Source organism: Mustela lutreola, chromosome 10 (assembly GCF_030435805.1).
Source record: "Mustela lutreola isolate mMusLut2 chromosome 10, mMusLut2.pri, whole genome shotgun sequence".
NCBI classification, from domain to species: Eukaryota; Metazoa; Chordata; class Mammalia; order Carnivora; family Mustelidae; genus Mustela; species Mustela lutreola.
In genome coordinates, this window is record NC_081299.1 from 83439281 (window position 1) to 83465090 (window position 25810).

The window sequence follows — 25810 nt, forward strand, 5'->3', positions numbered from 1 at the left end:
ACCTTTTCTTTTTTTCCATCTGGTTGCTGCAGGTAGGACTTCCAGTACTATGTTAAATAAAAGTGGTAAGAGGGAGTCATCTTTGACGTGTTCCTCATTTTAAAGGAAAGCTTTCAATTCTTCACCACTGACTGTGATGCTAACTGAGGGTTTTTCATACATGGCTTTTATTAGTTGAAGTGTGTTCCGTCTAAAGTCACTTTGTTCAGAGATGGTTATATTTTTCTTATTTGTACTTATTTTTATTTTTCTTTAATTTTATTCTTACACTAAAATCCTATTAAAGTAAATTTTTTAAAAAAGAAAACCCAAATTATTTTAAAATGTGGAAAACATGTTCAAATTAACCAAACAAATCCAAATTAAGCCAGTCAACATTTTCTTTCTCTTCTTGAGTACATAAAGAAAAGAAAAAGAAAAAGAAATCGTGCATGGACACACACACACACACACACACACCCCACATTATATGTCTAATACAAAGGCCTAGGGTAAAAGAATCCTTCGAAAATCTGGTCTGCTAGAGAGGCTTAAGGAGAGGGAGGTGGCAGGTACAATATAAAGCTTCTATTTTGTTCACACACTGGAACATTTGCAGTTGTTATATTTATTCACTGAAGATAAAAACCTGAGATTTATCCACTTAAAATAACAACCTGAAACCCAGCTTTACTCTTCCTGTTCTCCTCGGAAGAAAAAAATACGGAAAAGTCAGGCAGTCAAGCCATAATCTAGAATGAAGCATCAAATAAGCACTGAGTCCAAATGAAGTCTCTCACACCCACATCAAAGGAAAGTGTATTTAGAAGCCTGTGTGTTCTGTAACCTTGAAAGTGATGGGGGGGATGCAGCAAATGAGTAATTGGTTCCAAATGCATTTTGTCCTGTCTTTGTACCCAATAATAGACCCTTTTGTCCTTTTAAAAACACTTTTTTTAAAAACACTTAATTCATTTGCATCATGTAGGTAGATGGAAAAGGCAAACTGAAATGCACTATGCACTATATATCAATGAAGCTAACCCTTTCCAATGTATCTTAAGCAAAATGTCTTAAGAAATACTGAAGCATTATTATAAACAACTAAAACAAAGTAAATTTCTGATCATAAAGGAGAGTTCTGAATAAGTTTTGGTATCTTCACGCCATGGAATCTCACAGTGCTATTTAAAACTATTTTAAAAGTAGTATGAATTAGGGGAAATAGTTCTGATTGGAGAAGGAAGCAAATATAAAACTCAATCTGATAAAAACTGTTTAGGAAAAATAGTTCTTTAGTTTAGGGAAAATAGGAAAAAACTATTCCTTATGCATAGGAAAGAAAAACACTAAATTATTTAGCAAGGCTGTTTTGGGTGGTGTGACTATGTACATTTGGGGTCTACTTTTCACTTTTGGCATTTTTTTTTCCTGTAATGATCATGAAAAACAACTTTAAAAATTAAATCAGAAGAATGAAAAAAAAATGTATAAAAGTTAACCTTCCCCCCCAAAAGCATCTTGTTATGAAAGCTGCCATGGTTTATTTAACCCTAGGGATCTGTGAGAAGAACTGAATAGCTTTCTTTGAAGCATGAGAATTTTAAGCATTCTACTCCAGCACTCCCCAATATTTGTCATGTAGGAATATCTGAAAGTCCCCAAAGCTTTGAGGTCACTGTGATACAAGGAGTCAGAGAAAGGTAACCTGAATCCCCTATGGGCTCGAATCCCAAGGATTTAATATTCTGGCTTTCACTGACAGTTATCAATCTACAAACACACTAGAGAAGCACTAAAAGATTCCCAACTCCTTTTTAGAATCTCTGATCATAATTTCTAGTTAAAGACAAAATCATCCAAGAGATACAAAATATGAATTTATGAATTCCAGATCACCTCACAGAACTCCCTTGTATATAAAAGGATTGGACTTTTTCTGTGTGCCCAGAAGAGATCTAAATTTAAAAAAATAAATAAATAAAAATCATTCGTTTGATTGGAAAAGAAAAAGAAGGCAAGCAGGAAGAAAGTTTAAAAATCAGGTAAGTATACCAATTCCATATAATAGGACAGATGGTATACTTAATCCCACCTAACATGTAAAATAGAGTAGCTATGACAACACCATGTCTGCATTCCCTTAATAGGATCACTCAGCAGGTCACATTTCAAACAATTTCACCATTGCCATATTTTATTACAAACCATCCTTAAAAGACAGATCAATTGCAAACTCATTGAGAAGTCAGCAAACTTCACAGTGGTTGAAGATTTCCACGTCAGAGAGCAAGGGATCCAGCACGTAGAGCAAACATATTTCCAGGCCTGTCCCCTATCCTATCCTAGAATACTTGCATTAATTAACATACAGTGAATACAGATTCTGTTCTATTGCTTTGCTGAAGATTTTCAAACGGCATTTACATTAGACATACTAACATTTTAAATTTTTAACAAGCTGCTATAGTCGATTTTCAGTATCATTCAAAGGATTTCACAAAGATTAAATAAAAGATCTACTTAGGCAAGTCAGTTGTGGGTGGGCAAAACAAGTTGAAAATTAGGGAATGAAGTTTGGAGAGAGAAGTGTAAGGGGTGGGGGGAGTGGGGAGGATCAGCAGAGTGGTGGGTAATATGATATGGGAGGAGGGGAAGTGCAGTCAGGGCTCTATCCATGAGCACCATCTGTATAAATCAGGCCTGGAGTTGACATGTAATTTTGTGTGGGTCCCCTGAGAAGTGGCCCTCAGGGCTTCATTATTGATGAAGAGATTTTTCTTCAAAGTGGCCCAGTCAGCAATGCCTCAAGGGGACATTCATAAGCACTCATAATATCAATTTCCAAGCACCTGGGAGGTAGGAACACAGATTGTCTCTTTAATTATTATGATAGAGGTAGAGGATAGTAAGAACGCTATTATACAACCAAGCTGAAATTCTCAAAGAAATAAAATTACCATAACCTAGTATAAAAAAGTTTAATACTTGAGTCATCTTTCAGAAAAAGCACACTTTACATTTCATGGTGCACAATAGGTTGATCTCCAACTGTTTACTTCCTAGGCGGTGAAAAAGTTTTCACGAACGTACAGTATGTGCAAGGATGCTGAGAAGTTGGGGAGGGGGAACGTCTTTCAAGCAAGTATACTTAGATAAATTATAAGCTTAATCCAGTTTGTACGAAGAGATATATGAGTTGTTTTATTTTGTTTTGTTTTGTTTTAAATAATTGTGCAGAAATACTTTTTCAACAAAGGGTAATACTAAACCCTTCTAAATATAGTTGAGAATACCAAGAAATACTTTCATCAATGGACTGGTCCTGACATGGTCTCAAAAACACCCCAGAAAAACACTAAAAAACGAATCCATATGTATACTGCAGTAAAATAGTAAGGATCAGGGGGGTCAGCCCTGGATTTGAATCTTATTCCCTAGTGTATTAGATGTAGATAATCCCAAGTATAAACAAAACCTATGCCACATACTTCCTTTGAATCTTCCTCCATTTACATTAGAAGGTTAGCAATACAGAGGGCATTAAAGATATTTTTTAAATAGAAATAGAAAATGAAGTGGGTCTTTTTAATTAATCTGAATTTCAGAAACTCCCCCTCCTCATTGGTAATACTGACAAATAAAATTGAGGAACCTTCTTATAAAACATATCTGTAGCATTCCTGAATCTGTAATGAGCTCTCATCATAATTCTTTTTATCTTCATTAGCCCCCTCCCTTACATGTTTTAACAGATTTTGATACCACTACTTAATTTCTAGAGTTGAATAAAATTCCAGCCAAATGATGCTTACACAATACACATGATACATGCAGTAGTGATATTTAAAAGAAGTACTGCTATTTAAAAAACATACACTTTATGTGACACATGCTGTCTGAGGCACTGGTTGTATAGGGGACACTAATTAATCATTATAGCTATTGCATGACATAATTAAGCTTAAATCTAATTGACAGAGGAAGAAATGATAGTCCAGGAAAGAACTTGACCACAATCACAAAAACAAACAAACAAACAAAAACCAAGAAGCCAGGATTAGAACCTGGGGCTGTTTTAATATGATGCTTTCTTTTTAAACCATGAACTACATGGTTCTTTTGTATTCTGAAATACAAAAGAAATAACTTTATACAAAATTACTGACTTCCTAATATCAATAAATAGATATCTGTGGTGAACATTCTAAAATAAAAGTACATTGAGTTCACCTCAACCAGCATAACATTTTAATGTCAAGCAATGGAAGAAGTAATAATTATAAACCACAGGAAATATATAATCCTATTAAGAGTTATCTCAATAGTATAATTAGTTCCAGGATATCAGTGAACATCCACACTATTGATGTTTGAGGCCAAAAAATACCTTCTGTTTTGATATAGAGGATTAAGAGCAAATGAAACTCAGAAGGTAAACATGTCACATTTGAAAATCAAAATTCTGACTATAGATAAATTTGTAATCTTAGAATGCCTTACTAATTATTTTTGAATTAAGGCTAGGTATAAATGACATAGAATTTTTCTTACAGTTTTAAGGACTGAAGGTTTCTACCACATATTTGTCATTATAGACCTATATCTAAGAAAGAAAAAAAAAAAACACAAAAAATGACCAATTCTATTTTTCAATATCCACTATCACCACGCTGAAGTCTGGATTATAACAAGTATCAGATTTTCTTTGTCAGATTATTTTATAACTTTTTCAGTCTTGTTATCTTTAATTTTAGTGTTTTTAATTTTATAACTTAAGTGTATGCTTATTAAAAATTCTCCCACAGTGGCCAGATAAGTTTACCTTACTGGAAAGTCTATCTTTTAGTTCTTGAGTTGTTCCCTGTTTGGTAAAATGCTGTATTCAAATAGTTAATGGAAGACACTGCTCAAAGATTATCCAATTATCTCAATATTTGGGCCCTAGATGTCTTTCACATTCTTATCAATTCCTTACTGCAAATGTTCAGCCTTCCAAAACTGAATTTTTCTTCCAGAATGTCAAAAAGGTTACCGAATTCCAGCACATTTTTACAATTAAGCAATCGGACAAGAGTATCCGCTATGATTAAGATTAAGCAGATCCAATGTAAAAATTTCCCTAGTGAAAGATTCATCATTAGTCATTAATCTCAGTTTTTAATTAAACTTCTAAAATTGGTCACTGAATCAGTGTGCAGGTGGTAGATTTTTTTTTTTTTTAATGTACTAAAATATACATATGGCCATGCTTACATAGGTAAATGTACCTTAAAACTGCAAGGAGCTATCATTTGGAATGAAGTAACTTCCCTAATCACATAATGAGACACATTTTTACTGCCAAGATAAATTCCTTAGAAAGAGAAATACTTTAAATATGGTCCACAGAAAAGAGGACAAGCAATTTTTAACAACTCAAACTCATAAAACAGGCTTAAAAGTTAAATTTAAAAAAATTTAAAAGCCTTAGCAAATCAAGATAGCATTCCCATAGATCAGTGGTGCCCAATCAATAAAAGAAAGGAGACAAGAAAAAAACTGTCACTTATACACTGAATAAAAAACATTAAAAATTTTAAATAAATAACTGTAACTTCTGCAAAGTTGAATCTTTATTCTCTCCTTTGGATCCACCACCCTCCCTACCCCCCTGATACAAAAGCATTTATGACAAAGGGTACTGTGAAATACCTTGCTCCATCTCTACCAATTAATTCATAACCCATACCTTCCCTTTTCTCAAAATGCTCCTTAAAATGAACTTTCTCCAAGTTGTTTCCTTTATTTTCCCATTTTACAAATCCATCATTTTATGAGTTTATTTTCTTAATAAACAAAAACTTCTTAATTATCTTCTCAAAAGGAAGCCAGAGTATAAGTAATTCAGAAACTATTTCTATTTGACTTGAAATGCACTGTGATTCTGTAGACAACAGACTGAAATCCTTTTTTGATTGAGGGTAAATGTGAAATGAGTTTATACCCTTTAATACTCGCTAACTGATAATTCAAGGAATGGACCTTGACTTGTGATTGGGAAAGCATTAGGGTGGTAGGTAGCAATTTAGTTTGGCTGTAAATATTTACCAAAATTACTGTTATTTAAAAAATTAAAAGCCTCCTGTGGCTATATACATTTTTCTTTAACTATTCTTTCATAGTCTATTCTCAATGATCCACATCGGTGGAGAGGAACAAGACGTTGAACACAGTCCATTCTTCCAGAATCATTCTTACTTGATTTTAAATGGGGAGATATTGATATTATACTGGTTATCAATTCAAACTAAATGAAATACGATGAAGCTAATGATGAAGTCAAGAAAAGTGATCAACATTGGGTATCAATATTCTTTGAAACCTTCCAAGGAGAACTGTTATTCAAATCACCTAGACAAAATTCAGCTTTATCCAAAAACTAATTCCATAAAGTACAATGACATTTAAAGTATATAGCTACTATTAATGAACTTTAGAATGCTAATTATTCATGGTCAGTGATTTTCCCAAGGTATTTTTTCATATTCTTATTTGTTTAACATTTGTCCTTTTTCCTAACAAGATGTCAATTTGTGACATTCAATGTCTTTTCTATTGTTATTTTATTTAACAGATTATGCAAATGTGACTCAGAGAAGCTAAGTAACTTGCCTAGAATCACACAGCTTAAAAGGAGTTAAATTAGACCTCAACCCCAGACACTTCACTCCAGATCCTGTGGTTTGAATCACATTAATATGTCAGGGGAAAAAAATGAACAGAAAAAACAAACCAACAAACAAACAAAAAAGCAAGTACAAAAGCAAAAACCTTAATTTTTTGTTTTAAGATTTTTTATCTATTCATTTGAGAGAGAAAAAAACAGGCATGTGCACAGGAGAGCAGGACAAGGGGCAGGATCAGAGGGAGTGTGAGAAGCAGACTCCCAGCTGAGCAGGGAGCCCTGCTGGAGCCTGGATGCAGGACTAGATCCCAGGACCCCAGGATCATGACCTGCGCCAAAGGCAGATGCTTAACGGACTGAGTCACCCAAGCAACCCCCAAATCTTCACTTCTCATACAGCTTCTACAATTACTACAATGACAATTTTTGAGTACATGAGTGAGGTTTTATTGTCTAATATATTACTTACTTACTAATGCATCATTGTTACGCCTATCTTCCAGCCTGAAATATTCCAGTTTTGGGATTTGGTGACGTTCTGATTTTTTTCATGTTCCCAATCCTTCAAGCCCTGATGTAATATGTAATTGAGGCTAGAAATTATGGTGTGAACACACAAAGCAACTTTGTATATCTCAGTAACTTTTTTCCTCAGAAACAAAGATATTTCTTGGCTGCTTCACTGAAACCTGAGATTTTAAATGTAGGTAGTTTATGGGGAAAATTAAATCACTATTATGGAAGCTTGTCAATATCACCTTCTGTTCCTTTCACATTTATCAAGTGAATATGTACTTTGTTTCATACTGGTTTTTTTTTTTTTTTTTTTTAAGATTACTCTATGTACTTGAGACTAGAGCAATGGTCACAGATCAATCTCTAGACAATGGTATTAATGAATTCATTCAAGGAAGGCAAATCCAATGTATGCATTCAAATTTAATAGAAAACTGAGCTTTCATAATTCATTCTGATTCTTCAAACAAAAATGAACTTTGGTGAATCAATAGGATCAACTGAGACCTCTATGCTTGATTGTGTTCCTTTAGGCTTAAAGCATTTTTCCTCACTGCATTATATTTTAATGATTAATTTCACGCTCTCTCATGGTACTCTTAACTCATGAATCACGGGTATTACTTTGAGAGAAAAGGAAGGTACTATGTATAATGAAAGATATTACTGATTAAAATGTGTTGCATATATGAACTACATAAAAGCCGAAAAACTTTAAATACCACCATTCTAGATTATAAGTAATATCATACAGATTAATCTTCTAGATTAAGATTAGATTAAGATTGAGGTGAATGAGAGGGTTTGGATTTTTCAAACAGTCTTGGTTCAAACACATACAAAACTAAGCCACTCATTTAATGTTTTACTGGCATCTTTTCCTTACAGTTATCTGGTTAAGAACTGATTTCAAAGACAAGTGCAGGAGAAATACAGAGAAAGGAATCAGTTAAGCAAATTACACACCATTCTAAAAGCCAAAAGCCACCTGCCCTCTGACACTCTATTCCCTAAAATCAGTACTGTCTGAATGCTGTCAAGTTTGTTATTTAGCTAGTTTAAAAAAAAAGAAAAAGAAAGAAAAGAAAAGAGAAAGGAAAGGAAAGGATTTGGTTAAGTCAAAGTAAGGACCAAAAAGGACCATGACATAAATCAAGTATATTTTACCTTAAACACACTAAATAAATGTTGGGTCAAATATATCTTATCCATCAATATTTTCAAAATAGTAAACTATCCGGCAAAGAAACCACAAATAAATTAAACAAACAGATCACTACAATGTAATTTGACTCTTTTTATTAAAATGGATTTTTCCCAAACCAATGAATGGAATGGGGAGAAAACACTACTACTCACTATCTCCCAAAGAGAACACAAAGTTACTTCAATCAATGACAGAGGGAAAATGTGGCAAAAGCAGCTATTCTGCAAACAGGTGGTTTTAAACTTTTACTTAAGCCACTGAAAAGAACTGACTAGAGAAAAATTGTGTCATTTAGAAAAACAGAGAAAATATACACATATACACATACACACATTTTATCAGCAAGGGGAGAGACCAAAAAAAAAGGCTTATAACACAACAAAAAAATAAGAAGTAGTTTATCTTAGCTCACAAATGCTGAGCTGGATTAGTAGGTCTAAAATCACTGTTTATAATTAAATCCTTCTCATTTCATACATAAAGATCTTAGGGAGAATTTAAAGGAAATGGTCATGTCACTCCAGGTAGGACCTTATTCCCAGGAAGAAAGATGACATTTTACAGAAACAGTGCAAGAGGGAATCAAAAAACGTTGAAAAGAGAGAAAAATACAGCTCGTTTCTGTTTTTCTGACAGCACTGCATTTTTCATGTTCTCAATACTTTGTTCCATTCCTGTGTTAAATAATTTCATAAGCAACACTGGCCAGCGGGGACTGCCAGAATAGCTGACACACAGATCTCCTTTATTTCTACGCTCCACCTTTGCCATTATTCAGGATTCATCTGTTGAGGTGGGGGCAGCAGACAGGTGCCAGGAACCGCAAACGGGGGGCGGGGGGGTGGGAGGCGGGAAATGGTAAGTGTCGGGGTAGACTCGAAGGGAAATGGGAGCTCCTATCCTCCAGACTCCGCCTCACTGAACTCTTGTGCCTCTAAGTCATGCCATTCCGGGCAGGACACGACAGGTTTCCTTAATCCCCTCCAAAGTAAACCCAGGTCCCAACCCAAACGGTACCCCCTCCAGTCGCGGGACCCCTCCACTTCTCTCCCCCGCTGCCCACGCAGGGCTCTGGCTCCCTGCCCGTCCACCCGCCCCCCAGACCTCCCGCGAAGGCAAAGTTTCCCGCGTCTCCTCCTCTTTCCCGAGCGACCCCGGCGCCCTCCCCCGCCCCCGCCCGCTGGGCCCCCCTCCCGCCCCTCGAGACCCCGCGCGCAGTGGGTACCTCGATGTCCGCCGCGTCCTTGCTAAGCACGGGGGCCATGGCAGTGTTCACAGCCTCAAATCTCCAAGTGACAGACCCTCCTAGCGTCCTCCGGCTCTAGTCGGAGAGCGAAGTGACCGCCAGCCGTAGCGACAGAGTAAATAGGAAGCGGAGGGTCGGCGGCGAGGGGGCGGGGCGGGCGTCGGGAGGCCCCACCCCCGGGGCGGGGCTGCGGGCTCGGCCCCGCGCCTCTCGACGCTCCGCACTGCCCCGCGGAGCCAAGGGGAAGGGAGCCCGGCCCATCCCCCAAGCTGGAGGCTTGTTTTTCTTCCACCCGCGGCTGGAAGGGAAGGAGGGAGCGCGTGCTCCGGGGACTGACCTATGCTCTCTAAACTGTTAAAGCCTGAGCTTGATAGGCGGGGGCCAGATGGGAGAGACCCACAGGACGAAAGGTAAAAGCAGTTGGTGCTCTCAGTAACAAATCGCTCCTTTTCTTTCCTTCCGCACGAACCCCGCGAGGTGCAGAAACATTGGCTTATGGGCCGCTGTATCTTCTGGAACTCATCAGGGATGAGGTAGTAAACAAACGTTCCTCCATTCATCCAGCAAATAGGCGGGAGAAGGCAAGGGCGCGGGTCTAATGAGAGTAGCCAAAGCCCGGGCGTGAGAGCCGGGGCAGGGTTACAGTGGGGTTGAGGGAGGGAGGAGAGCAAAATGTCTACAGCCAGAAGTGGCAAGTAGTAAGCGATGTAGGTGGTACAGAATCAAGGTTGTATTTTTGCAGGACAATCCTTTCTAAGGGCTATTTACAAATTATATATAATTGTAAAATGTGAGGCTCTTTTGAAGAGTACTTTATGTTTTGTTGCAGAGCTTGCTGTGGAGAGGGGAGTGATTCTCGTTTAGGGATGGTCTCAATCCAAAAAAAATACTCATCTTTGAATATATGTTTTCAGACTTCCTTCAGTTCTCCTGGTGAGATAGATAAATCGTACCCTCTTCTCCCAAACACTACCTACTTACTTCTAGTGAGGCTTTTATCAGACTTCTTAATCCTCTTGGCTAATTGCAAGAACCTTGGATTTAGGTATTTCCTTCATATCGTATTCTTTCATTAGTTCGTTCATCATTTCATTCAACAAATATTTATTGAATATTTTCAGTGTACCCAATACCGCCTTAGATACTCTGGATATAATCTGTCTTCAGGAAATACATCACTCTCATGGATATTATACTCGGAGTAAACAAGTAAGCAAAATAGTAAGAAACAGTGTTGCCTGCTTAGAAGATAAAAGAGGAAAGGGACAGAATAACTAGGGTGTGGGTGCTCACCACCTTGAGTGGTTTGGGAAGACTTATTTAAATGAACCATTAGATTACCTTGCAGAACCTGGAATTTACTAGATAGAGAATGGATGCATTTTCTTAAATCAAATAGTATTACTAAAAAAAAAAAAAAAAAAAAAAAAAAAAACTATAGAAACCTTAGAATCATGTTTTCTCCCACATTTTATCCAACCCCAAGCTCTTAAGATTCAGCCTCCTAAGGAATATTTGTTCATCTCTCCATCTTCAACACATCCACCAAGGCCCAAGCTATTGGTATTCCAGCTTCTAGTCTTTTCCTTCTCCACTAAAGACTGAGTTTTTAAAGTATTTACTGACTTGTATTATGCACGCACACACACACACACACACACACACACACGGACTGTAAAATCTTTCAGTGGTTTGCACTACAGTCAGAAGAAAACACAGACTCTTAAGTGACCTCTTAATAACCTCCCTACCCTTCTCCAGCCTTGCCTCCAGCCATTCTTTCCATGACTCCGCAAGTTCCACCACAAAGTAACCTTCCCTTCTTCCAACCATTTCTCTTCCCTTTGCACATGTCCTCCACTTGGAGGATTCTTTCCATTCGACTCATCCTTTAGGTCTCAAAGAAGGCTTCCCTGACCCATCCAGTCAACAAGATTAGACTCACCCTGTCTCCGTTGTTCTCTTTTTTTAACACCTGTGGGGTTTTTGGTTATAGTCCTATCAAATAGTATTTGCATATTTATTTCAGTGTGACTTGTTTAATAACTCTCTTCCACGTAGAATGTAAGCTCCAGGAAGAGAGGCTCATGTCTGACTTGGTTGTCTACCAGATAATCAGCTCCCAACCCAGGACTACAGCATAAGAGACCAAGAACACTTGCTGATTGAATGAACACAATAGATCCTGAAAGTGGTTTATGCATTAAGCAGTTCATTTCAGAAGCTTTAGTTTCACCTTACCATGTATTTTTCTCAACATCCCACTTATTCCTGAAAAGTAAATCACAATATCTATCAAAGAATTTATAGTTAAAATGTGTCAGACTAACTACTTTCCTTTCCATGAAGTAATGTTCCAAATTAAAATGTTCCTGCCTCTTCCTTCAGCTATACCTTACCTACCTCCAAAGCCATCTATATCCTATATATGTATTATATATGAGCTATTATATTATATATTATATAATATATATAATACATATATAGCTCATATTATATATACTTTGTATATTTATATATTATATATACTTTAAAGTATTATTAAACATATATAATACATATATAGTTCATTATATATGATAATATATGATATATTATCATATATATCATATATATGTTATGTATGAGCTGTATATGTATTATATATGTTTAATAATACTTTAAAGTGGTATATAATAGTACTTATCATATACACACATGTATATATGTGCATACATACACATATATGGAGGAGAGAAAAAGGGTATATGCACATATACCTATATGCATAAATATGTGAATGATGTATTTAATTATAATGTATATGGTTCCTTCTCCAATTTAACCAGAGAGCTTCAATAGTCAAATTTCTAACCACCAGGGATAGAGACTTAGATGTTCTTTTAGACTGCACTCTACTACAAATCTTATCAGTTAGCAATCCATATTTTAGTTTTATATGGATACAAGTGTCCACATTATCCCTAAGAGTTAGATACTGTATTTCCATATTCGCCTTTTGTGATTATTATTCTCCTAAACCACCATAGGATAAGTTCAAAATATGCTGTATTTCTAGGGTAAGAGCTTCTTCAGTGCACTCAATAATCAAATATAAAATTCAAATGCTATTTTACAATCCCCCCTGACCTCACCAAAGAGATGTACATGGTACTAAGATATGTAATTAAAGGATTTAATCACGTTGCTCACATGCCACACCTATATTCTGTGATCAGTGATTGAATCTAATAATACTTTAAATCCATTGAAATTCCACATTAAACAGTTGTACCTGTAAGTAATCCAAGCTGTTTAAAGCTTACTGCAAATGCATTCACACCACACTTTTTTAAAAGTTGTAAATTATGATGGCATTTGTCAAGCTGTCCCTCCATCTGGAAGCACAGTCAAATATCAGGTGTTACACATTAATTTTTTTGTAGACTTTGGAGAGACAGCTCATCTAATAGTGTACAAATTCACCAAAATGCATTTCAGCCTAATATTTTACATTACACCAATGAATATTATTATGATGATTATTATTACCGTAATCAGAATGAAAGTTATGAATCATCTTTCATATCAGAAAAGTTATACAATACCACAAATTTAGAAACACAATAAAAATGCAGATTTCCATATGTTTTATTTTTTCCCCTGTAGTCTAGCATTAAGCATTTTTTTTTTCCCAGACACTCCACAGAGGGTGTTTTCCCCCCCAAAAAGTGAAACTTTAATCGTGAGACTTATCTTACCTATCTGATTTTTTTAAGGCCAGATTAACTCCTATCCAAATTGACCAAGATAATGATTAAAAATCAGCTGGGTCAAAAATCTCTAGTGTTCCTACTCAAAGAGACCATAATGTATATGTTAGTTCATATCATATGGAATAAACTTGGTATAATTTATAAAACTAGATATAGCGTGTATCCTTTATAACCATACACACATAATACACATGGGTGCTACATATATGCATATCTATCAAAATGCCATAAAAAAACACAGCTAACACAGAAACTACAAATCTCTGTCAGAAGTTTATTCAATGATTGTTTATTGAGTGCTATTTCAGGCACTGTGATAGGCATGAGTGATACCTCACTATATATTACAGACATTGCCCTTGTTATCACAAAATTTAAGCCACTAGTTCAAAACACACACTGTCATATAGTGATTTTTGAGTAAGTGGTCTAACCAAATGGATTATTATAAGAATTAAATGTTAAATTTATGTGATTGTATTTTGTAAAATGCCATGTAATGTTAATTAAATATTAAAAATTTAAAGATATATTCTCATATTCTAGAAAAGCATCATTGGCTCATGATTCACCATGAATGACTTTGGGTAAAATGCAGTGTGAATAGGAGGTTGATAGAGTTATCTGACTTAAAGTAGGGAAAAAATATCCTCTAAAATGAATATTACCTTATTACCTTGAAGACTTTTCTTTGGGCTTTTCTCTCAACATCAAAAGTTACCATAATTCTAGCAACTGTCATTTAAAGATGTCAGTTTGTTTTCTTGCTGGAATTTTTTTTTTTTAAGATTTTTATTTATTTTATTTATTTGACAGACAGAGATCACAAGTAGGCAGAGAGGTAGGCAGAGAGAGAGAGGGGGAAGCAGGCTCCCCACTGAGCAGAGAGCCCGAAGCGGGGCTCGATCCCAGGACCCTGAGATCATGACCTGAGCCGAAGGCAGAGGCTTTAACCCACTGAGCCACCCAGGCACCCCATCTTGCTGGAATTTTATTCTTTTGTAATTTCGAGCACATCTGTATTTGGGATTGAGATAGAACCTTGATATAAATTATTCACAGTTATTCCTTTTGGTCATCTATATTGGATGCCAGTGCTGTGCCTCACATATCTCCATCCTTCTGCCCAATCCACTCAGAGCTGAGATACAAATTCCCACAACTGCTGGGGGTGTTGGTGGTTGATAACCCTCTGTTAGGTCCCTCTTTGGAAAATGCCTCTAGCTAAAGAGACATTCACCTAAGGATCATATCTCTGCCCAGGGTAGCAGGTATCCAATGATACCAGTGGATTATCCAATAATCCACTGATGCAGGGCTATAAATGCCTGGCACTTGCCTCTATTCAAGACATCTTTGAGGGGCCCTCTCAACTTTAGAGGTCCCTTGAGGGATCATCTGAGACTTTTGTCGAGATTGCAATAGAGTTCAGCTTCTCCTTCTATCCATCCTGCTTCATTTCCCACCACCAGAAGTCCTCCTTGAGACAGCCCTTCCCAAGAAACTTCCTGCATGCGCATTTCTTTCTCATAGTCCACTACTTAAGGGACCTAAGCTGCATTTTCACCACTGTATGTTGTTTAACTGATAGAATATATCTCAGGTAAAATGCACTTAATTATCCATGTCTGAACATAGAAAAATTGACTCCCATAATAAAGTCTTATTTATTTCAGTGTGCTGACATATTTCTGTATTTGTTCATCCATTTATTAGTATCACAAACAACTGTGTGCCCAATATGCACTAGTTACAATAACAAAAACTAAAGATACCATGGTGAGCAAAATATAAGTGAACTCTGTGCTTATGCAGCTTGCAGATGATTTAGATGAGGTGAACATTTGTCAAGTAATCACACAGTAATATAATATTTACTGTGAATAACAGTATCAACGTAAAATAGAGGACTGTTATAGCAGAGGGACCTGGGAAATCAGTGAAGGACTTCCTAAGTAATTGCCCTTGCTGCTAAGATCCGAGAGACAAAGTTAAGACAAAAAGGAAGAGATCAAAAGCATTCCAGGCAAGAAAGTCACCTGTGCAAAGGCTCCAAGGCTGAGGTGTCCTGGTAGAAGGAAAAAGAGGTTCTGATAGGTGGAGTGGAGACAGCTATGGGGAGAATGACCCAGAGTGTTGCCATGTGGTGTTTTAGACTTAGTTCAGGATTTTGAACTTTATCCTAGAAGAAGTGGGAAACCATGGATTTTTTTTTTAAGCCGAGGAATGACATGATCAAATACGTATTTTTGAAATATCACTCTGATTGTAACGTTTGTGTAATGCATATTCATATATTCACTTGGGTGAGTGTTTTAAAATCAACCAAGCAAGTGATTTCTGGGGATAGGATCAGTTACTTCTTCCATATGCCAACCAGGGTGGTAATCATTGTCACTGGAAACCAAAATAGTGAATTTTCTACCATATATTAATGCCATTGTTATTTAGTATTTTGTTACACTTATGAAGCAGAGCCCTGTGTTTTTAATCAGTCTGGAAAGAAAAACCCCAGAAGAATTTCTGTCTTGATCAGCGTCTCTATTTCTGTTTTCCAACATAAAACTATGATGATCCATTTTTAATCATTTGAATAATGAATGGCATGCTGTTCTTGTTCTGTAGTTTGTTTGTATGATTGCCACCTCCCCTAGACTGTAAGGCTCTTGGTGGTTTGAGTATGCCTTACCCTTTTATCCTACATGCTAGAATGGATTCCCTTTTAGAATACAAGTGGTTGATTAAAAAAAAAAAAAAAAAACAATTTAATGACATGATTTCTCACCTATTAGGCTGGCAAAAAAATATTTTAAGGAGTGATTAAGTTGTAAGAAAATTAATGGGTACATAAGATTCTATAATGAGCAAAAACTTGTTACAATATATAGGTAGAGCAATTTAGCAATATATATATCCAAACATTTAAACATGTGCATTTTCTTTGACCCAACAACTTTATTTCTGATATTGTCATTTTAAAAGAGAACGATTATGCTATATGCAAAATTAACCTAAAAGTATGGCTCAATCCAAAGTTCTTTATGCAAAAATAAAAAATGTAACAATGTCCTATAAAAGATAACTGATTAATAACTATTGAATACCTATAATTCAATTGTATCAATTGAGGGGGAATATTAACATCAGGGGATGATACTGATAGTATATCCAAGAGCATATGAGATTATAGGATCTAATTATATATGGACAAGTCACAATCATGTTTCAGTTAATTATAGGAAAATGTAAAAATTACTTTTAAAACTCCATTGCACTATAAGCAAATACAGAAACACATTTACCTTTTATAAATTTAAATGTGTATATATGCATGTAAGACCTTTATTATTTGTACTATGGTGCTTGGCCCATGTCAGGCACTCTGTAGTTTACATATGAAGTATTTTATATGAAAATATACCAAAATTATCTATAATGTTCTATAGTCCATTAAAGGAAAATAATTACTAATGTCATCACATTCCTGGCTTAAAAGTCTTTAAGCATTATTGAAACTGGTAAATAGAAATATTAATATCCTCATAGTCCTAGGTAAAATTTTTTAAGGTACAGAAGCAGGCAAATAGTGAGAACTACTTAAGCTTTATCTCACTAGACAAAATAATCTGAGTGTTTGAAGAATGTCTCTCACAAAATAATCATTTGAATGTATTGATTTATTTACCCTGTAAAACAATAAGCCTGTCTGTCTTTTGCTCCAAACTTACCAAGGCTTCCCATTTCACTCAATAAAAAAAATTCTACATAGTGGCCTACAGGCATCAATAATGTAGCTGCTTGTTTTCTCTCCTTCTAATTCGTGGTGTCTCTGTTTTCTCCAACTCCATCCACACAGGCTTTTCCACTTCTTGTTCCCTCTGCCTGCAATATTCTACAGATATTTTGATGGCTAGCTTCTCATTAGGTTCAAGCACTGACATAAAGTTTACCTCTTTGGTAAGTTCTGTGACCACCAAGTTGAAAACTGTCACGTGCATTTCTCACATTCACTATTTCCACCTTCCTGCTTTATTTTTCTTTACAGCACTTAATATAAACCAACATTCTATTTGTTTTAATTATGTACTTGTTCATTGCCTACATTTTCCTATGGAAATCTATTTTTTAAAATGTTAATTTTATTAGGTTGTTTTATTCCCTGCTGGATTCCCAGTCGGGACCAGTGCTTGGCACACTGTATATGCTCAACAAGTATTTTGGATGAATGCGTGGAACAGCTAGTAGGTTATAGTACCCTTACCATTTTTTCATACTTCTATATTAGCATTTAATATTGAATATTATACATTTATGTGTCTTTCTCCCCATCAGAAAGAATTGTTCAAGGGCAAAGACGATGTCTTATTAATCTTTGAACCCTTCAGCTTATATAATGTCTGGAAATAAGTAAGTGTGCTCTAATATATGTTGATCGAATGAACAAGTGAACTAAAAATCAGTCTGCTTGTGTACTTACCCAGTGGTACTTGCTCTAGTGCATCTTTTGATGTTTAAAAATTGAAATTTATTATGTATGCCAATCAGAGAAACTCTAAGCTAGAGGCTTACTCTGAAGCATATTTTCCGTTCTTATTCTTGTCTTGGCAGCTCACTTGGCAATATATGATAAGTATAATCATCCATCTAAAGTACTTAGAATATTTTCAATAAATTTGAAAATATTTTACATTTCCTTATTTCATGTCTTAAACATAGTTTCATTAATTTTATTTTTTCAAGAATTGTGAGCATTATCTTCTCCATCTATTGAAAATGTGATCATATCTTTATAAAAAAAAGATTTTATATATTTAATTTGAGAGAGAGAGAGAAAGAGAGGAAACCTGCATGAACATAATCTGGGGGAGGGGCAGTAGGAGAGGGAGGGGCAAAGTAAGAGAGAGAAGCAGACTCCCTACTGAGCAGGGAGCCCAATGTGGGACTGGCTCCCAGGACCTTAGAGTCATGACCTGAGCCCCAGGCAGACACTTATCCAACTGGAGCCACCAAAGTGCCCTTATCATGTCTTTTTTTAAATATTTGCATCCGATTTATAGAGTGCAAGAGAATACATTTTTGGTCGTTTGTATCTTAGGCAGAAGAACCATTTAACATTCTTTTAGAAGGATTAATACGTTACATGTCTGTGCCATTGGATGTGATGTGTGTCTGTGTATATGTATATCCATCGATTACCACCCAGTATACTTTTTCAATAAGTTACTCAATTTATTGTCATCACTGAACTCATAAATTTCAAGAATCTTGTTTTAGGCTTCAGTTGAAAGAACTGCCATTAGTTTTTTTCTTCTTTTCCTTTTTTTGGAAGGTGGGGTAGGGTGCAAGAAGGGGGGATGCTGATTAGTATGACTCTTCCAAGTAGCACAAATAACATTTCACAATGTGATCTTTGATAAATGTCCAAATGGATTTTAAAACTAAATTGAACTGCTTTTTATTGAGCCCCATAATTTATTCCAGCCATCTGTGTCACACACACAAAAGTTTGTTTCTTAAGGGCTTTATGATATTTTTTGTCCCCATCAGCACCACCTTTAGGATATAACAACATTAGCATATTTCAGGATTGATTTTGGTCCCCTAAAGAATATAATACATCTTTCAGTCAATAAACATTTTTCAACACAACTATTTGCAATTTGTAGATTAAAAAATATGGAACCGAAAGCATTCTTTTGGCATCATACTTTCTATTTAAAGGCCACCAAATGTTTCTTTCTGAGAGATTGTATTGAGCAGTTAGGATCTTGGCATCCACTATTGTTTTAGGGAAAGATTTTCCTGGCCCACACTTGTTGTTGCTGGATAATGAATGACTAGAGTATATGGACAGAGCCACCTTCCCATCTGTACTAGCCTTAACTACCATTGATTGCTGTATTACGTACTCTGTTGAACCATGCATGCTTAATCATTAATTTTACTTAGAGCTAATAAAATACCTCTCTTTATTGATCATCAATTGTATGCCTAGGACATCACACCTATTTCTGATTTAATCATCATCATAACCTGAATTTAAACGTAGAGAAACTAGTGCTTATGAATTTGCTGGAATTTGTGATAACTGATTTTTTGAAGGAATTATTAAAACAATACTAGAAATTAGTGGATTTTGTTTGTTTTAAATGCATTGTTGTTTAAAGTGCAATTTTAGTTTTCTTCATAGAGAATGATAGTTTTTTTTTTTTAAGATTTTATTTATTTGACAGAGAGAGAGTGCACAAGCAGGCAGAGAAGCAGGCAGTGGGAGGAGGAGAAGCAGGCTCTCAGCCGAGCAGAAAGCCCGACAAGGGACTCCATCCCAGAACCTTGGGATCATGACCTGAGTCAAAGGCAGATGCTCAACCAACTGAGCCACCCAGGCACCCCTATACTAACTTTTAAAGTTCCTATAGGCGTAGTAAGATTAACTGTATATTTTCATAACGTTTCTAGGTAGCTGATCCTGATCAGGACTCTTTCACTCAGTATACCTTCCATCTTACTATTCTGCCTTGAATTGGAGTAATAGTGCCTATGTTCCCCTGCAGAGTCTTTCTGTCTGTCTGCCTTTGCTTTTCTCTCTCTCCCTATCATATTCTATTCTATTCTGTTCTATTTTATTCTGTCTGTGACCCATAATAATCCTGATGTTTGGGAAATCATATCATCTATATCGTGGCTTTTCTGTGCTACAGTATGAAACATTTCATATCTATGAGTACATATAAGTAACATATATGACTATATCAACTACATATATATATATATATATATATATGGTTGATACATATAGTAAATCCATGCCTAGATTATGAGCTGTATTAAAGACTTTCATGCAAATATAATGATTAAATACTATTCCATCTTTCTCCCATCATTTGAACTAAGCTAAATTGCTAAACATATAACATGAATTTCTAAACAACTCATAATGCATTGATAGAAGTAGTAGTTCATACTTTAAAATAGGTTGTTCTCCAAATAAGAAAAATGTGCCTAAAGTGATAAAAATAGAGAAAGATGAGAGAATTTGATATCATTTAAAATGGAGAAGATAAAGCTAGTTTGAATAATTTTTCATGTTTAAATAAGTTTTTAAATAGAAATAGTAAGCAGTTGTTTTCTATTTTGGCATCAGATCAGGAAATGGGCTTAATAAATCATGAGATAGTTTAATTAGATAAAAGAAAACAACCTCTATGTCAAAGTAATAAAATATTAGCATGGACTACTAAGGGAAATATTAAGTATTTATATCTGGAAATCTACAAAAAGAACATAAACAACCCTGTATCCCTGCCTAAGAAAGGCAAGCTGCTGGACAATATGATCTCAATAGTCTTTTCTAATTTTTTTATTTTATAGATATAACTCTTTCTTTACTTTTCTTCCAGCTTCTCTGCTATTTACAACAATACATTAAACAGTAACAATTCCTGGCCTTTTTTTTTTTTTTTAGGATTTTATTTATTAACTTGACAGAGATTTTATTTATTAATTTGACCTGCTTACACATGTAGGCAGAGAGGCAGGCAGAGAGAGGGGAAGGGAAGCAGGCTCCCCGCCCCCATGGAGTGGAGAGCCCGTGGGGCTCTTGAGATGCGGGGCTCGATCCCAGGACCCTGGGATCATGACCTGAACTGAAGGCAGAAGCTTTAACCCACTGAGCCACCCAGGTGCCCCTGGCTTTTCTTTTTAAACATCTCTGTTTATAAGATCATTAACTGTAGTTTCTCTTTTACATTCTGTTGTCAAGAAGTGGAAACAGTGATACATCAGCCAGTTTTCAGGAAGAATGCAGATTCCAAGGTAGATCACACTTATAATGTATCCCTTAACAGACAGATAGCAAGTAGATGGCTGGTTAAAACCATCTTTAAATCATAATATTCTGAACGTCACTATGTCTTCAATTTCATCTCCTCCCTTTCTTCTCCATTTCATGTCACTTTAGCCACTCAGGTCTTAACCATTTGTCCAATATACCAAATTCTCAGCTCTTTCTACTCTTTGTCCTTGGATTAACACCAGCATGATACAGACCAGGTGACCATTCAACAATGTTGGATCAGGAAATTCTGCACATAGGGAACAGCAAATGGAAAGCTCTAAATTCTCTTGTTCCATCATTTTCTCGTGAACATGCATAGACACACGTACATGTCATCTTCTTTCTCTTTCTCCTAAATATTTTCCTCTGCTGCATACACACTGGCATTATATCTGTATTTGTATATTTGTTTATTGTCTCCTTCCAGATCATAAGTACTGTGATCAAGGACTGTTTACTTTTTTATTCTCTACTGTATTGCCTGTACCTAGAATAGTGTCTGGCACCTGATAGACATTTAATAAATCAACCTTTCACTTCAATTTCAATTTAAAATCCACGTTATTTCTGCAATGCCAAAATCTGATGAAAAAAACATATTGTTTATAGCTGTGACTATAGCCAAAGTCAGTGTATTTGTGACTGAATATTATGCTTTCCGTCCATATAGTTTGTCATCATGGAAAGAGTATTGTAGTCTGAAGGTGAAGTGGAAAGTACAATTTGCAGAAATCATATCATTTATTCTTTCTAAAATGAATCAAGGCTTATTGTCTTTGGATAAAAATATATTATAAAAAAAACTTAGAGTGAACCTCTTTTCTTCATATAAGAAAACACTAGCTGTTTAAAAAATGTGATTCTCTCTCTGATGTGAGAAGAATTTATTCCATTCCCTATCTGAGAATTTCATTGCCATTTGCATGTTGCCTGGAATACAAATTGTACTTAGTAATCAATCAGTGTTTAATTGCCGCTCAAGTAAACCCTTGTAATCAGACTTGCTGTAAAAATGTTAAGGTGTGCAAAAAGCATAAGGTGGCATTTTCCCCTCCTTCTTATTATGCCTGTGTAACTTCCATTAATACTAATAGGAGGCACAGCTGGTCGTCAACAGGAGATTACAGGTTGCTGCTTAAATCGTATTTTATTTTTATACCTTGGCAAGATTTATGTATTGAAATCAGGTGGCCAGATTTTTGCTGTTGTTAAGAAAGCTTTTACTCTGAAAGAATGAGATTGGGGGAGGGAAAATGAGTTTCAAATTTTTTATTTTAGGAATATAAAGACTCGAAATCCAAGCAGCAGCTTGTCCTTATACAGCAAGTCTGTCTTATTCTTTAGCACCAGCTGGAGTCCCATTTCTAATTTGCTGTGAAGAATTAAGTGATTTGAGACCCATACCCTGGAGTATTTGACCTCCGATGTGAACCAGCTAGCTTGCAATTCCCTTGGCTGAAAAGTTTCCGCAGAATTGATTTGAACTAACATCAGTTAAAATACTCTGCAATTTAGTAGTAAATATCACTGCAAATCTGAGTACAAGTTTATAGCCATGAAAATAAACACACTGTAGAATATTAAGGAAAAGAGTTTAGGAAACCTGAAAAGCCTTGGTGATCAGAAATGTGGTAATAGAACCTTTCACCCCAAGGTCATTAGTTTGAGTCTGGCACAGTTGGGTGGCTTACCGGCTGAAGACGGTTGTTTGTAGCATATGCGTGCTATGCCAGTGCTCTCAAACTCATTTCTTTGTGGTCAGGTCCATTTGTCATAAAATAGCTATTCCTGTCTTTCTCAAATGCCATGGTATTGACAACCCTAAAGGAGAACAGAAGGACTAATAGGGACAGGGTTAGGGCAAAATCCTCATTACCCCAAAAGCAAATCAGTCTGCTTTTACCTCAATCTTCCTTTTCTCATGCTGTGGCTCCCATATGGATTGTTGCCCATTTTTCTCTATGCCAAATCTAGTCTTTCAAGTCATTCGACTCATTCCTTCTCCCTCTCTATGATACTTCTCTCAGTAATCCCTGTGATTAGTACCTTTTTCTCATCTCTGACCTTGCTTGGTATCCAGTTACCTGATAGTAAATGGATTACCAATGTGAATAACACTATTCTAGATAGGAGAATAAATGTCCCCATTCCCCTAACTCTTGTTAAACTCCTCTATTCCCAGTCTCTCTTCATTTTCTCATTCCCCAGTTTCCACTATAGTTAATTAACCATATCCCATGGAGTCATATTCTGCTTCTTACTCCAAAATCTCACCTGGCTTCTTACCCTAAAATCTCACCTGGCTTCTTACCCTAAAAACACTTCCCTTGACAACTTTTTTTTTTTTTTTTTTTTTTGCTGTCCTTAATTTGCCAGTGCCTACCATGATTTGCTGTACTATTTACCCTAAACCATGAAGGGTACAACAAAGCCTAAAACCAGAGAAATCGACATTCATTTGATATGATAAAGTAGATAAAAGAGGAAGTGGATAAAAAGTGTGAAGAAGAAGGTAAGATCAAAAGGTACATTCTGAGAATTCCTGGTTGGAAAACTAGATAGCGATTGATTACCTTTCATAGTCCTTTTCCCCATATTTATTAGTTCCATGTGTTTGCTGGGGTACTTAGTACATTTAATACTGTTTATCAAGTATATTATGAATTAATTTAGCCTTATGACTTTGCTCAGTTCCCCAAATCTTGAATATGTATGTTTTTTTCCATGAGTAACACTACAGGGTGGGACTGAGTAATAAAGAGCTACCGTTTATTGAGAGATTACTTTATGCCAGGCACTGCATTTACTGTATGTGTGTATATATATATATATCCACATATAGTAGAACGATTTCTTTTTTTATCTTTAAAAACATATAACATATTACTGACCACTGAATAAATACTCAACAAGTACTTGATGCTTCAGATTGATATTTTAAAAATGAAAAGTTGAAGAAATTCAGAGATTTGTGCCCCAGCAAATCTCAGTTTCAATTTGAAAGAAAAAAAATATATGTCCTACTTCCTATTATAGTAGCCAATACTATATATAATACATATCTCAGTTTTCTTAGGTTTTGAGGGATATATGATCATTTTTTACTCACATTTTATTTTTTTCTGAATCTGTGATAAGAAAATTGTAGAACAAAAGGTAAAGGAGAAAATATAAAATACTCATAATTCTGCCATCAGTGCTTTAATCTATGTCAATTCACACAATTGATATTATTTTAATAACCTGAATTTGTACTCTGGCTTTATTTTACATAATACAAAATGTGATATTTAATAGATTCATGTTATTCTAAATGTGGGGTATTCAATAATATATTGGTAAGTATAGGTTAGGCTCTGCTACAATACAAAGTACTCCAGAAATTTCAGAGACATAAATCTTTACTCATACTACATTCCCTATTTGGGTTGACAGGGAGCCTCTGCTCCATATAGTAACTAGGACCTAGATTCCAGAAATTCCACTTTCTTTTGATAGTACCTTCTGGAGCATGTGACCTCCTCAGTTACTTCATCAAATTTGAAAGGTACAGGGAGTTTTCATCTGAGCAGTTAACCACTTAAACCAGAAATGACACATATCATTTTCACTCATAGCCCAATGACCAGAAAAAGTTACATCACCCTGCCTAATTGCAAAGGAGATAAGGACTATAAGGAAACACATGGAATATTTTATATAACTAGTCTTTCTCAATTTCTTCCTTTAATATAACTCTTCTCACTTTATATTTACAGTGACTTCTCAAAGTTATGGTTATTAAAAAAGGCATCCTTTCGGGACGCCTGGGTGGCTCAGTTGGTTGGACGACTGCCTTCAGCTCAGGTCATGATCCCGGAGTCCTGGGATCGAGTCCCTCATGGGGCTTCCAGCTCCATGGGGAGTCTGCTTCTCCCTCTGACCTTCTCCTCGCTCATGCTCTCTCTCACTGTCTCTCTCTCTCAAATAAATAAATAAAATCTTTAAAAAAAAGAAAAGAAAAGAAAGAAAGGCATCCTTTCCTTTTCTCAAGTGTTGATAAAAATGTAGTAGTTACTAACCTTAGACTTTAGACTCAGTTACATTCACCAGAAATATCACTTAATTCTCTAATTAGAACTTAATTTTTATTTTGAATCCTTAACTGACCAAACAGAAAAATAAAAATATCAGCCAGTGTAAAGCTCCTTTTCCCTCTCTCCCAGAGTTGCTTCTAAAGTCTAGGGAGTTGATAAAGTGCCAAAGTCTCAGTCCAAAGGTGTAGAAACCTGCTCTTCAGTCATTTTCACTTTTCTGTGTGAAGAACAATGACATGGCCATCATCTGTTTTTTTCTTGGTCCACACATGTAAGTACAGATTGCTTCTCTTTCCTGAAGACAAGCCTTCCAGAGCATCCTGCTCTCTCTTCCCTGGGGCACAAGGAACACATTATTCTGCAACTCTGGCCACACTAGAAATTTGTCAGAGCTGGGATGAGGGTTAGGAGTTATGAAACATGTAGGGATCAGGTTCTTTTCCCAGAAACCTGGCAGTGACTAATTTTTATCCTTGATAGGAAGATGAGCAATATAGAAATTGATGGATCACATTTTATCCCAAATC

At 35.8% G+C, this 25810-nt stretch overlaps 1 protein-coding gene and 1 long non-coding RNA gene across 7 annotated transcripts in view; one reads left to right on the forward strand and one right to left on the reverse strand.

The window, feature by feature from the left end:
• Positions 1–9767, reverse strand: part of DPYD (dihydropyrimidine dehydrogenase) — an 833169-nt gene extending 823402 nt beyond the window's left edge. For 3 of the 6 annotated variants that reach the window (XM_059138488.1, XM_059138490.1, XM_059138487.1), the window contains exon 1: positions 9595–9760. In XM_059138488.1, coding sequence (XP_058994471.1) covers positions 9595–9633 — 39 coding nt within the window. In that variant the 5' untranslated portion in view covers positions 9634–9760. Of the gene's footprint in view, positions 1–9594 lie in introns of all 6 variants that reach the window. The other 3 variants (XM_059138489.1, XM_059138491.1, XM_059138493.1) reach the window with 3 other exon arrangements.
• A 34-nt stretch (positions 9768–9801) lies between these two features.
• Positions 9802–25810, forward strand: part of LOC131810471 (uncharacterized) — a 77467-nt gene continuing 61458 nt past the window's right edge. The window contains exon 1 of the long non-coding RNA XR_009345594.1: positions 9802–10025. This is a non-coding gene — a long non-coding RNA (uncharacterized LOC131810471). The remainder of the gene's footprint in view (positions 10026–25810) is intronic.